The sequence below is a fragment of the Salmo salar genome, chromosome 24 (assembly GCF_965601325.2).
Source record: "Salmo salar chromosome 24, fSalSal1, whole genome shotgun sequence".
NCBI lineage: Eukaryota > Metazoa > Chordata > Actinopteri > Salmoniformes > Salmonidae > Salmo > Salmo salar.
The window spans coordinates 11,237,495-11,251,902 of NC_138314.1; the positions used below are offsets into that span (position 1 = coordinate 11,237,495).

Genomic DNA, 14,408 nt, shown 5'->3' on the forward strand with positions numbered 1-14,408 from the left:
ACGGCTCTGACTTAGACTACGTGGACAACTACAAATACCTTTGTGTCTGGTTAGACTGTAAACTCTCCTTCCAGACTCACATTAAGCATCTCCAATCCAAAATTAAATCTAGAATCGGCTTCCTATATCGCAACAAAGCATCCTTCACTCATGCTGCCAAACATACCCTCGTAAAACTGACCATTCTACCGATCCTCGACTTCGGTGATGTCATCTATAAAATAGCCTCCAACACTCTACTCAACAAACTGGATGCAGTCTATCACAGTGCCATTAGTTTTGTCACCAAAGCCCCATACACTACCCACCATTGCGACCTGTACGCTCTCGTTGGTTGGCCCTCGCTTCATACTCGTTGCCAAACTCACTGGCTACAGGTTATCTACAAGTCTCTGCTTGGTAAATCCCTGCCTTATCTCAGCTCACCGGTCACCATAGCAGCACCCACTCGTAGCACACGCTCCAGCAGGTATATCTCACTGGTCACCCCCAAAGCCAATTCCTCCTTTGGTCGTCTTTCCTTCCAGTTCTCTGCTGCCAATGACTGGAACGAACTGCAAAAATCTCTGAAGCTGGAGACTCATATCTCCCTCACTATCTTTAAGCACCAGCTGTCAGAGCAGCTCACAGATCACTGCACCTGTACATAGCCCATCTGTAAACAGCCTATCTATCTACCTACCTCATCCCCATACTGTATTTATTTATTTATCTTGCTCCTTTGCACCCCAGTATCTCTACTTGCACATTTATCTTCTGCACATCTACCATTCCAGTGTTTAATTGCTATATTGTAATTACTTCGCCACCATGGCCTATTTATTGCCTTAACTTACCTCATTTGCACTCACTGTATATAGACTTTTTGTTTTCTTTCGTTCTACTGTATTATTGACTGTATGTTTTGTTTATTCCATGTGTAACTCTGTGTTGTTGTATGTGTCGAATTGCTGTGCTTTATCTTGGCCAGGTCGCAGTTGCAAATGAGAACTTGTTCTCAACTAGCCTACCTGGTTAAATAAAGGTTAAATAATTATTTAAAATATATATATATATGTTTTTCTATTATTCCAAGCATAGTATTCCTTGTGAACATTTTTCTCTATGTGTAGATGTATCTTTCCCCTCTTTGAGAATAACGTAGATAGATGGATATATAGAGAGAGAGCAAGAGAGGGGAGACAGAGAGAGTGAGAGAAAAAAGAGAGAGATTGCCTAGCCCAGGACAGTCTAGTCGTCTCTTCTTATCTCTCTGTGTGGTCCTGGCCCCTGTAGCTGCTGAATGAATCAGACTGCAGTGTCAAACCTTTTCTCAGCCAGAAGGGGCACCTTGACGACAGCCAAATGTGAATCGGCAGCACATGTCGATGTCCGCTTGGACTCTTGTCCAGCTTTACAGCTTAACACCTTCCATTATGAATTACAGCCCACCTTTTATAACCCCAACATCTGCCAGTCGCTTCTGCCACACTGCCCTCTGTAATCTCTGCACTAACCCTCTCTCTTTATCCAGATGTTTCTGTCTCTCTCTGTCTTTCTCTCTATTCTCTCTCTCTCTCTCTCTCTCTCTCTCTCTCTCTGTTTCTCTCTCTGTTTCTCTCTCTCCTTGTTTCACTCAATCTCTTTTTCTTTCTGTCTCTCTTTCTTTCTCTCTCCAGCTACACAGGCCATGCTCCGACTGATTTGCCGCTGACAGTTCCCGGTCAGTCAGAGCATGGGAGTAAACAGTGTGGAGAGAGAAGCAGGGTATGAGAGGCAGGCGACACTCCTGCTAATTTGATTGTCAGCATAAGGCAATCCAGACCCATTTAGCTCAAATGCAGCACAGTGCTTATTCTCACACCTCAGTTCCTACATTGTTTTTAGTCAAAATTGCCAATATGCCCTGAAATAACCTGTTGTAGTACTGAGTGGTAACTCTAATGATGCAGACAATGGCAGCTGCTGTGATGAGATACTGAGCAGTGCGTACAAAAGAGACCTACAATTTCTCAGAGAGCGAGATGTCTTTGCATCCTCTCTTATCGATTTAAAATGAATATTTTTCGGCATCTCATTTATAATATTCAACCCACTGTAATTATAGCTCTGTATCCGACAGCAAAATCCATTGACGTAATGAATTGATTGTCAAGGAGGGAGAACTGGAACATGCTAATTGCGTGCACTGAGCAGTGGTGTGCTGTGTGTGCATAGCTCCTAGGAGCCTTGTTCCGTTTCACACAAAATGACTGGCTCAAATGGCACCCCATACCCTATTTAGTATACTTTTGACCAAAGTAGTGCACTATATTGGGAATAGGGTTCCATTAGGGACACAACCAATGGTGTTTTCTTTTAGACATTCCAGGGTCAGAGAGGGAGAGAGGCTTGTAGCTCTGGCATTAAATGACGCTAATGCTGATGGACAAAGACAATGTCGGTGCCCAGACGCCCACTGGTATCTGGCCAACAATGCTGTCGAGGAGGGGACTAAGACAAGATGCTCCTCAGACCTTGCTGCCCACTGATGCTTTTGCTTTCCAAACAGTGTTGGTAGAGGCTGTGTCCCAAATGGCATCCTATTCCCTACATAGTGCACTACATTTTACCAGAGCGTAGGGCTCTATATAGTGCACTATATTGGGAGTAGGATGCCATTTGGGATGCAAGCAGAATGATTAATAATGCATCTCTACATTATCTGCTTTGCTAAGCTGAGACATACAGAGAGCTGAGACAGGCAGAGGAGAGGGGCTGAGGAGAGCCGATAGCCTCTTAAAACCTATCATTTATGGTGTTTGTCCTGTGGAATTTGCACTCACTGTCTACTTGGTCCAGCAAAATGGTGCTGCTCTCAGCCGATTACCAGACAGGGGGGAGGGGGGATTGGTTAGTTCTGCGGCAGTCAGACACTCTGGGATCTGACAGGTTTTTTCCTCGTTCCCGTCAGTTGGGTGCTTTAGCCCTCCGCTCCTCTCCTATTCCACACTGGAGCTCTGAATGCCAGCCTCCCTCCCCTGCTGATGCAACAGCTTCCAGGCACTGTGCCGCCTGCCGCTAGCTGCAACTCAGAGCCAAGGTCACATTATTTTCAAGAACAAGCAACACAAAATGCCAAAAGGTGAAAAGGCAGTCTGGAACAAGTTCATCCTGTACTATGATTTAATGGGATAATTCAAATGAAATAATTCAGAGGGTTACCAAGATTAGAACAGACTGTTACATAAACCCAGGGATTGTTCCCATTTTAACTTGTGGACCACAGCAACTGTGCATTGAAAAACCCATGTTCCTGGCCTTCATCGCGATGGGCATGAATTGTGCGACTCAAGTAGAACGCAGGTCACAGAAAATGTACATTGTTAGTGGGATGGGGTGGGTATTGTATTATACTGTATGTTGTTTGGGGGTGGTTTTTGCTTTTTGTTTCTTTCATATATCTTTGTTTATCTGGGGTGCGTCTTGCAATCCAACCTGTGAGAGAAGAAGTAAAACATTTGGTGTCTGTAGTGCACTATTAATATTGGATGCCAATTGTCGTTAAAGCCCAACAAAGAACAACTCCTGTGGGCACCATAACCATGTGAGAGGACACAAACGCTGGCTGTGTGTGAGCTGTTTGGCCAGCCAACCCACTGCACTAAAGAGAACTTTAACTTTGAACAGCTTGTACTGAACTTTTATTTGGTATGGTGCAAACACTCGCTTAATTGGTGTTGTTTCATAAGTATCTGAAGTGATGCTAAGTAACCTATCGGCGTGACATTGATTTATGTTCTGATGAATGAGCTAGGCCTTTTCTTTTAAAGTTACTACCTGAAGATGTTATTTGTATATCCTGTTTTGCCTGCAACCCTGCCTCCTCCACGAGGGGTGTATTCATTACGTCTTGCAATAAAAACCATTTACCGTTCAAGATCCAAACGGAAGGAACCTACCTGAATTTGTCTAATAAAACCTCTTGTTTTCATTACAAACCGTTTTCCGTTTGGAGTAAACGGTTTCTGATGCAAAACGTTTTGCAACAGAATAAAAGCTTTCCAACAGAATCAGCATAATCAATACACCCCTGTCCTTCAGCTCTGAAACATGCCCGCGAGCAAGTGCCTAACTCCACACTTTACCACACTGGTGACAACCAGACAAAGCAATTTTAATTGAATTATGTGAATCCTAAAATCTGTATCGAGGCAAAGGCGTAGTGCAGTTAGGAAAACAATTATATTTAGGAAAACAGCTCACTTCTTGCAATTCTACACATTTTGCCATGAAGAGAGAAAAATATGTAGGTTTATAGCTAATCTCATGCTATTCTACACATTTTGCCATGAGGCTGAGGGAGAATATTTTCAGTTTTAAAGCTAATTTCCTATCATTTCAAAAAAAAATGGAGGGCTGCGGTGATGTATCCTACGCCACTGTATCGAGGAGTTTACGGAGATTACTTATTGCCTTTGTCCTCTAACACATTCCTCACTCCTCCTCACCTTTCTTATTGTTTATTTGATTCATTTGCTGTATCTGTTACTCCAGGCTACACAAATAAATAATCTGGAGCAACTGGCTCCATCCCCGGGCTCATGATTTATTTACACATAATGATGGATAGAAATAGAAAAAGGAGAGAATTATATAGGCCGCCCTATATCAGAAAAGTTTATCGCCAGACCGTATACCTGCTATTTCCTGTAGGTCAACACGTACACAACTGCTTTTCCTAAACAGGTGTTATGTCAGCCTATTTGTTTAATTTAGGCTAGTGATTTGGAGATGGCAATAAGGTATGCATGCATCAATTTGGGATAACCATACATCAGACAAATAACTGGATATGCCTAAACCTTTGTATAAAGACATTACAGACATAAGGGATATTTTTCCATTTTTGATTGAGCTCAGATTATTTAGGTATGTGGTGATATTTCCCTTTAAATGTTGTCCTTAAAGTATAGTATGTAGGCATACATACTGTATGGGGTGCTAAGAGTTTAAAAGATTATAGCTTTTGCATCACAAATCAAATAAAATGGTACCCTCTCCCCTATATAGTGGACTACTTTTGACTCTGGGGTGCCATTTTGGACGCATTTGGGATGCAGCCCTGGTCTCTCCTGCTGACCACTGCTCAAGTCATTAGAATTGCCTCTGGGAAGAGTAGAATTTCTGAGGGAGACTTGGTCAATTTTCTGGAAACAGAGCCAATTAAAGATGGTGAGCCACATGATTATTACTCATTACAGATCACACTCAGGTCACATAACCTGGCCGTAAAATCACACTGCAGACAATTATTGATTGTTTTAGAGAAACGTTTCACTTGTATCGTTCAATGATTGAAGTTTAAGTAACCGGGTATTATAATCAGTTCCATTTTTCTCCCCTATTTGTCTTTGTCCTTACACTTTATAGGGAGAGATATTAGGGGCCCAAAAGGGTTACCATACTTTATACCTCCTTGACCTCTCTGCTCTTCTGTCATGTCGTGCCTAATGAAGACTCCACAAAGTCAATAAGGATGAGCTGAGCATGAGTGTTCCCAAATATGCAATGTGGGCTCTCTAATGAAAGCATGGCTGAATTAATAATAGAGAGAGCAGAGCAGAAGTAGAGAGACGAGAGGGAGAGATCAAGAGCTGAAAGGGTGCAGTCCGACCCCTCAAAGAGCATCTTGCCGTCCCTTTCCAATCTCCGCCAGTTGAAGTTCAATCATTTATTTATATTTATAAACTTGGTGGTTTGAGCCCTGAATGCAGATTGGCTGAAAGCTAGGGTATATCAGACCATATACCACGGGTATGACAAAACATTTATTTTTACTGCTCTAATTACGTGGATAACCAGTTTATAATAGCAATAAGGTACCTAGGGGGTTTGTGGTTTATGGCCAATATACCACGGTTCCTAAGAATAGCCCTTAGCTGTGGTATATTGGCCATATACCTCACCCCCTCGTGCCTTATTGCTTAATTATACCACACCGTTGATGAATAATCGTTTCTGATTGGCTTGAAGGGCATTCAAGAGCATGCATTATTTCCCTATAACGCACAGTATAATTGCACGGTATAATTCAGGGGTTATGAAGTTAATTCTTACATGTTCTATTTTTGAGCTGCTTTTGAAAGCAAATGTTGAATTGAAAACATTATTGGCATTGTTGAATTCGATTTTCATAATAGCAAGCTAGGATGATGGTTTGGTTACCAAGGCAATAGTAGCGATCTAGCTAGTTAGTAAACTTGATAGCTACTTCAGTGGATGTTGTCACATTTCTACTGGCAAATTGATACATTTCTACTGGCAAATATGTTAATTAATAGCCCTGGTATAAAAGGGATAATCAATTTAGGGCTCTATGAGTTGTCTGGAAAAAAATGCAACTCCGTGGAAGGTGAGTTCCACTTCGCTAACATGTCGTGCAACACACCTTCCACGTTGTGCATTATTTTCCAGAGAACACATAGCCCCTCGTTGATTATCCCTTGCGAATTTCCAAGATAAATACTATCAGGGCTCTCAGTCGTGTTGATTTATTTACTATTTCCTTGACGTGGTTTCGAACTGCTACCTGAAAATGGGTTTATTGATTCAACATAAAATTCAGTTATGACTTCCTGCTGGATGGAAGAAAAAACCTACTCTGCATTTGTTACTGCCATCACAGTGCTTGATATAATGAAATATTGATTAAACAGCTATCAAAGTATGAAATTACATTTTCATTTAGTTGCTCCATTATGTCCCTTCATTGCACTTGAAGCATTCAGGCATATTATATCCTGCAATTTCACATTTATATCATCTTACACGGAGTTCCTCATTTGAAATGCCTCAAACCCAGTGTTATGTTTCATGCTGTTGTTTGTCCTCACTCCCACTAGATGAAGTCTACAGAAGTGGACCAAGGGCTTTTCACAGACACCTACTGTAAAGTGTGCAGCGCTCAGCTCATCTCCGAGTCCCAGAGGGTTGCCCACTATGAGGTGAGGAATACTTATTATTCTACATGAATACTTCTCAACCCCCACCATGCAGAGTTAGAGACCAGACACACCACAATGAACATCAGTTGTACGCAGTAGATCACCTGCTGGGTGTCAACAAACTGTGGTGATTCATTCATCATGTAGAATAATAGTCGATGTTCTGTGGTGAGAGGCAATAGGACATCCGCCCGCTGTGCACGGCCAACGTTCGTATTAGTCTGTCTTGTCAAGATGAGCAAGGGAGACAGAGGTTTAGTCAGGGATCGAACCCCAGTCTCCAGGGGCCATAGATGGTCTGAGGGTGGCAGTGCTATGGCTAAACCAACCACCAGCACATCCCTCATCCGTTTACCAGACAATCCAACCATTATTAACCAAGGCTTAGGTCATACTGTTTGTTCTGTGTCAGTCAGCACCGCTCAGCAGCAGCAGCAATCGCAAACGGCAGAGGGCTGCATTTTTAAAATGTCAATAAGCACGACTCACCTGGATTCACCCAATTATTCTTAATTATTTAGTTAAAGTGCTGACGAACAGCAAACACTGCCAGGCCCCATCGCCCTCCATGACCACCAGGTTTGTCGACAACCAGAGATTGCAGAAGAGGTTCTCTATCCGTGTGTTTCAGCAGTGCTTGAGTTTGGCCAGTGCTCACTTCTGCTTGACTACCTTCACCTCTTATACAAATCAAATCAAATGTTATATGGCACATACACATATTTAGCAGATGTTATTGCGGGTGTAGCAAAATGCTTGTACAGTAGAAGGGCTCAGATTATTTCAAATGAAAATGTGTTCCGGCACTTGTTTCATTCTAGTCCAAGCACAGCGGCTGGCTAAAGGGAGGTAACTGGTCTCTTCTGTACTCCAGATGCCGCCTTTCACTCACTGTCACACAGAGTCAGATGGCCAGAACACAGCGTCTGACTGCAGGGCCCATGGTATGGACATCAGGAATAATGGGAGCTGAATGGACTCATATAACACTTCCTTCATGCGGTTTAAGTTTTTATCCGAGTGCTTGCCCTGCCCACAACGGACCGTTGGTCACTGAGTTTGCTACCGTTGCAACTATTCCTGATCGCTCTGATGAAACGTTACACTCGATACTGCTATTTCTGATAGCTATGAAATGTGCTATCTGAGTGATTCCTCATGAAACTGGAACAAAAAAAGACTGCGATTTCGGGGATTTTTACTACATGTAATCCATAGAAGGGTCCTTTGGAGGAAGGATTGTTGACATATATTTGGCATTTGTATCTTAAAGCATAATTTCTGAATAATTGAAGTTGGAATATTTGTGACATTTTGGCCTCACTCAGGCCTCTTTCAAGACTCCATAATGTTTAATCTGTAGGTGCTACAAAGCAAACGTTGGTGTCATATGAAGCTTTACCACTTTCTCAGTAATATGAGTAGTTTTTTTTTTAATGAGTAGTTTTTTTATTTCAATAACACATTTCTTACATACATTTATGAATATAAAACAAAAAAATACAAACATGATTATAGAAAAAATGAGTTTGTTGTTTGGCAAATTTTTCTATATATTTTCAAATATAATATACCCTATGGGACTATCTGCTTCTTTTAGAGTTATGATCCAATTTGTAAACATTACCAACAGAGTGAACGTGAAAAATGTATTCAAAATGGCTGCCCTCAGCTGATAATTTGCAGGATGTGCGATGATAAAAGTAAAAGGAGGGCTGTGATTGGTTACATTGCCTACTATAACAATGTCTTTGTATAAAATGGGCCATAACTTTTAAAAAAAACTCATGGAGGTCCCACTCTGGAACTTTGATATGCCCGTAGAGTATATTGTGTTCAACAATGGGGCGGCAGGGTAGCCTAGTGGTTAGCGCCTTGGGCTAGTAACCGCAAGTTTGAACCCCCGAGCTGACAAGGTACAAATCTATTGTTCTGCCCCTGAACAAGGCAGTTAACCCACTGTTCCTAGGCTGTCATTGAAAATAAGAATTTGTTCTTAACTGACTTGCCTAGTTAAATAAAGATAAAATACATTTAAAAGTTAGCCAAATCAAAAATATTAATACATTTCTATAAGAAATGTGTTATTGAAATGATAATACTGCTCATATTACAGAGCAAGCTGTAAATCTTCAAATAACACTAACTTTTACTTTGTGGCACATACAGATGAAATATTATGGAGTCTTAAAGGAGACCAGAGTAAGGCCAAAATGTCACAAATATTCCAACTTCAATAAATTATTTCTCAATAATGCTTTAATATACAAATATCAAATATATGTCAACATTCCTTCCTTTAAAGGAACCTTCAATGGATTAAATGTAGTGAAAACCCCCAAAAGTCATGGTCTTTTTTTGTTATAGTTTCGTGAGGAATCAGCCATATATACTTTGATCATGTTTTAGATCATGTATTACTCCCAAATAATTGTATCCCCCATTCTCTGATTAGTCTGTGTTAATATGAGACAAACTATGTTCAGAGTTCAGACAGTGTGCAGTCCATTGGGGTTGAGTGAGGATGAGGACCGACTGTATTTAGTCTGCTGGGATTAAATGAAGATGAGGATTACACCAATCAATCAATCAATCAATCAATCAATCAGTCAGTCAGTCAGTCAATCAATCAATCAATCAATCAATCAAATGTATTTATAAAGCCCTTTTTACATCAGCCAATGTCACAAAGTGCTATTCAGAAACCCAGCCTAAAACCCCAAACAGCAAGCAATGCAGATGTAGAAGCACGGTGGCTCGGAAAAACTCCCTCTAAACGCCGGAACCTAGGAAGAAACCTAACGAGAAACCAGGCTCTGAGGGGTGGCCAGTCCTCTTCTGGCTGTGCCGGGTGGAGATTATAACAGTACATAGTCAAGATGTTCAAAGGTTCATAGATGACCAGCAGGGTCAAATAATAATAATCACAGTGGTTGTAGAGGGTGCAACAGGTCAGCGCCTCAGGAGTAAATGTCGGTTGGCCTTTCATAGCCGAGCATTCAGAGCTACAGTAGAGACAGCAGGTGCGGTAGAGAGAGAGAGTCGAAAACAGCAGGTCCGGGTCAAGGTAGCACGTCTGGTGACAGGTCTGGGTTCTATAGCCGCAGGCAGAACAGTTGAAACTGGAGCAGCAGCAGGTGTACTGGGGACAGCAGGTGGACTGGGGACAGCAAGGAGTCATCAGGCCAGGTAGTCCTGAGGCATGGTCCTAGTGCTCAGGTCCTCTGAGAGAAGAGAGAAAAGAGAGAAAGCGAGAGAGAGTTAGAGGGGTGCACTTTCACTGGGGACACCACATTCTGAAATTGCATTTTTGTCCCCCCCCCCCCCCCCCAGTTTTATCATTGGAATGTGATACAAAACGAGGCAACAGTGCTTTAGAACCATGCGGACGCCTCCGAAGTTTGTAGGCTGTTTGGAATGTTTATCCGACTGGATAAAAAATGTATAATAATAATAATCATTATGTCCCCCCCACTTCAAAAACCAAAGTTGCGCCCCTGGATTACACTGTGGTGCAGTGCAGTGCAGTCCAGTGTGGTAGTAATGTGAACTGACCATGGGTAACAACAGAACCAAAGTGCTGAGGATGGGATCTCTGAGAGCAGGAAGTAGTTGTACCCCACTGTGTAAAATATTCATTTAGTTATTGTCTGCTGTGTTGTGACTGCACCACTTGGCCTGTTGCCTCCTGCATATGTAGTGTATCTGTGATCTAAGAAGCCTCTGCCTCTAATGCAATGTGACTTGTTTGGGGCATAGTGACGAAGAAGACTCAATGAGGAAAACAGGCAAGCGTCACACAACTTTCTTCCAGTCACAGAGTTTATCCTGTGTTTGTTCGGAGAGAGAGAGAGAGAGAGTCACTCTTGTGCCGTAAATTGTCTTATGCCTTAGATTAGTAGATATGTTGTTTATGCTTCGTTTGAACTTTCCGACTACGTATGGTATTTTCTCCTTTAATCCGATGTTGTACGTTTGAAAACGTTAAAATACTCTTCCTGAGTTTAACAAGGTTTCCTTGTGTAATGCAAACTCAGAATTTCAATTGTCGAAAAGAAACCTGGTTGACGTAATGCACCCTTGACTTGAATCCTAACGTTGAGATTGATGCAGGCTATGCCTTTTCAAGTTGAGATTGAAAACTTCATTATTTCAGCATTGCATTGAGCTGTTAATCTCCACTTCAAACACATCAAAGCCATAGGTCTGATGTAGAGGGGATCCGAATGGTCTGGTCCTACAGTTCAAAGAATTATTCTCTCCGCCGGGTCACATTTATCATGGGTCCCAAATGGCACCCTATTCCCTATAGAGTGCACTACTTTTGACCAGAGTCCTATTGGCCCTGATCAAAAGTAGAGAACTACAGTATATAGGGAATATGGGGACATTTAGTATCCAGACTTAATTATGCCTTTGATCCTCAAATAAATGTAATGGGTTTAGCATGTGTTGATAGGACTCAGGAGGTATAGGCCTAGGTACAGCAGTATTGCAGTAAGTTCAACCTTTATGCAACTTTCAACCTCCATGCAATTCCTGCTGTGGTTTCACACATATCTAATAATATCCCATTGCTTCAAGCTGTATTTGCTTGTTTATGGTAATGAAATTGACTTGCAGCTGATTAGAACTAGACCCAAGTGAGAAATCCCAGCGCATCTACTGTACATGATAGGATCCAGTGCTTTAAAGATAATTATTCTTTAGTAATTTCAGTTTCAGGACAATTACCTGCCACACCCTGTATATTTTCCACAGATTACAGTACCATGTATTTTACTTTACTTTGGTTAGAATAATCTAATTCTCCATCGCTGGGAATTCTGCCTGTCAGCTGCAAATTGTCAGCACTTCTTAGACTTTTCTTTTTTTCTTTGTTTAGGGCAACAAATAGGCTGTATCGCACAGCAGCTGTATTGTACATGAGATTTTGCAGGGCATGCACCACCTGATTTACACGTTTTGTTTCCAGTGCAGAATAGCACCCGGGTTTTACAATGACAATAGCACACAATTGTTTTTGTATTGTTTTTCCAGCAGCAGTGGCATTCAGTGGAATTTGATGGCCAATCTGGATACCCTGGTTCTGTCCTAAAGGGCACCCTATTCCCTTTATTGTGCACTACTTTTGACCTGAGCCTATAGGTCAAAAGTAGTGCACTATGTACAGTGCCTTCAGAAAGTATTCGCACCCCATTACGTTTTCCACATTTTGTTGTAATACAGCCTGAATTTAAAATTGATTACATTTTGATTTTGTGTCACTGGCCTACACACATCATATCATACCCCATCATATCAAAGTGGAATTATGTTTTTAGAATGTGTTTTTTTTACTGTTTAGTTACAGTTTGGTTTTAAATCAGCTTGAAAATCTATAGCAATACTTGAATATGGTTGTCTAGCAATGATCAACCACCAATTTGATAGCTTTAAGAATTTTAAAACTAATAATGTGCAAATATTGTACAATCCAGGTGTGGAAAGTTCGATGAGATTTTCCCGGAAAGACTGCCAAAGGTGATTCTAATATAGTTGTGAATACTTACACTACTGTTCAAAAGTTTGGGGTCACTTAGAAATGTCCTTGTTTTAGAAAGAAAAGCACATTTTTTGTTTATTAAAATAACATCAAATTGATCAGAAATACAGTGTAGACATTGTTAATGTTGTAAATGACTATTGTAGCTGGAAACGGCAGATTTTTTATTGAATATCTACATAGGCGTACAGAGGCCCATTATCAGCAACCATCACTCCTGTGTTCCAATGGCACGTTGTGTTAGCTCATCCAAGTTGATCATTTTGAAAACCCTTTTACAATTATGTTAGCACAGCTGAAAACTGTTGTTCTGATTAAAGAAGCAATTAAACTGGCCTTCTTAGACTAGTTGAGTATCTGGAGCATCAGAATTTGTGGGTTCGATTACAGGCTCAAAATGTCCAGAAACAAAGAACTTTCTTCAGAAACTCGTCAGTCTATTCTTGTTCTGAGAAATTAAGGCTATTCCATGCGAGAAATTGCCAAGAAACTGAAGATCTCGTACAACGCTCTGTACTACTCCATTCACAGAACAGTGCAAACTGGCTCTAACCAGAATAGAAAGAGGAGTGGGAGGCCTCGGTGTACAACTGAGCAAGAGGACAAGTACATTAGAGTGTCTACTTTGAGAAACAGGCGCCTCACAAGTCCTCCACTGGCAGCTTCATTAAATAGTACCCGCAAAACACCAGTCTCAATGTCAACAATGAAGAGGCGACTCCAGGATGCTGGATTAAATTTTGCTAACATTAGATAGTTAATCCAGAGATTCTTACCTTTGCCTCGATTCGACAGTCTCATCCAGATCATCCTGGCATTTGTAGTTCTTTATGATAGCCACATTAGCAGCTAATAAGCATTTCATTTTGGAGGGGTAAATACAGGCGAATATATTGATAAAAATCACTTTGTCCTAGAGAGATTTACACGGTTATCAAAACATCACGCCAGGGTAAGCCTACACGAAACACAGCCCGAAAATCCCCTATGGGAAAAATGAATGCTTGCGAATGATATACTGAAATGAACGGTGGAAAAATGATTGGAACCATTTCTTTGTTTGACCACTCGGTTTTATGGGTATTATGACTGATACTGTGGTACTCTATTGTGTGACAGACAGTGTGTGTTCGGTGGCTCTAGTCGAGAGGGACTGGTCAGTCAGTTAAGCTTACAATGTGGATCACAGCAGGGCTGCAGTGGAATTATATACTTGTGCTTATGAGGACTGATTCAAAGCTGTCACCACAACAGTATGCATATACCCAACCCAAGAAGTACAGCTTTTACTCATTGAGCCAAAGGATAGTTGGTAGCTATGGAACCCAGTACTTCCGATCTTCAGGTCCCACATGATTTAATGAACACCAATTGATAACATTTTCCCCCAACTGTATGTGAAAGATAGCACTGTTTACCAACAACGATCAAACCACATTGACTAATAGTCTTGTTCACCATTTGTGTCTATGTAGTGATTTGTTTTGATGTTTTTCTGCACGTACCGCTTACATCCTACATGCATAGATACATTTATTTCATCCCTATTTGTTTGGTACCATTCATCTGTCTAAGTCTCTCTCTCTCTCTCTTTTTCTCAGAGTGTGTGTGTTGCTTCCTTGCCCTCTGCCTATATGTTTTGTTCACTGGATTCCCGGATTCAGGATTCCTGGCTCGTGAATAGGTATGAAGAGCAAGATAGAGAATAGGGGTGACCAGAGGGCTTAATGTCTACACTTGGTCATATAGCGATACCGTCTGCCTTCAAGGATACCCTCTTCCTATAGACATGTTCAACAGGCATTATTATAATTATCATGGCCCAGTTCTCTCCTCCAGTGTCGAAAACTCCCTGACTGTCTCTGTGATTGTTGTTGTCCTATAAGACCCCTTTGTGC

At 41.3% G+C, this 14,408-nt stretch overlaps 1 protein-coding gene across 1 annotated transcript in view; it reads left to right on the plus strand.

Annotated features, from left to right (window-relative positions):
• Nucleotides 1-14,408, plus strand: part of zmat4a (zinc finger, matrin-type 4a) — a 154,956-nt gene that overhangs the window by 28,186 nt on the left and 112,362 nt on the right. Inside the window, exon 2 of the mRNA XM_014170990.3 lies at nt 6,864-6,965. Coding sequence (XP_014026465.1) covers nt 6,864-6,965 — 102 coding nt within the window. The remainder of the gene's footprint in view (nt 1-6,863; nt 6,966-14,408) is intronic.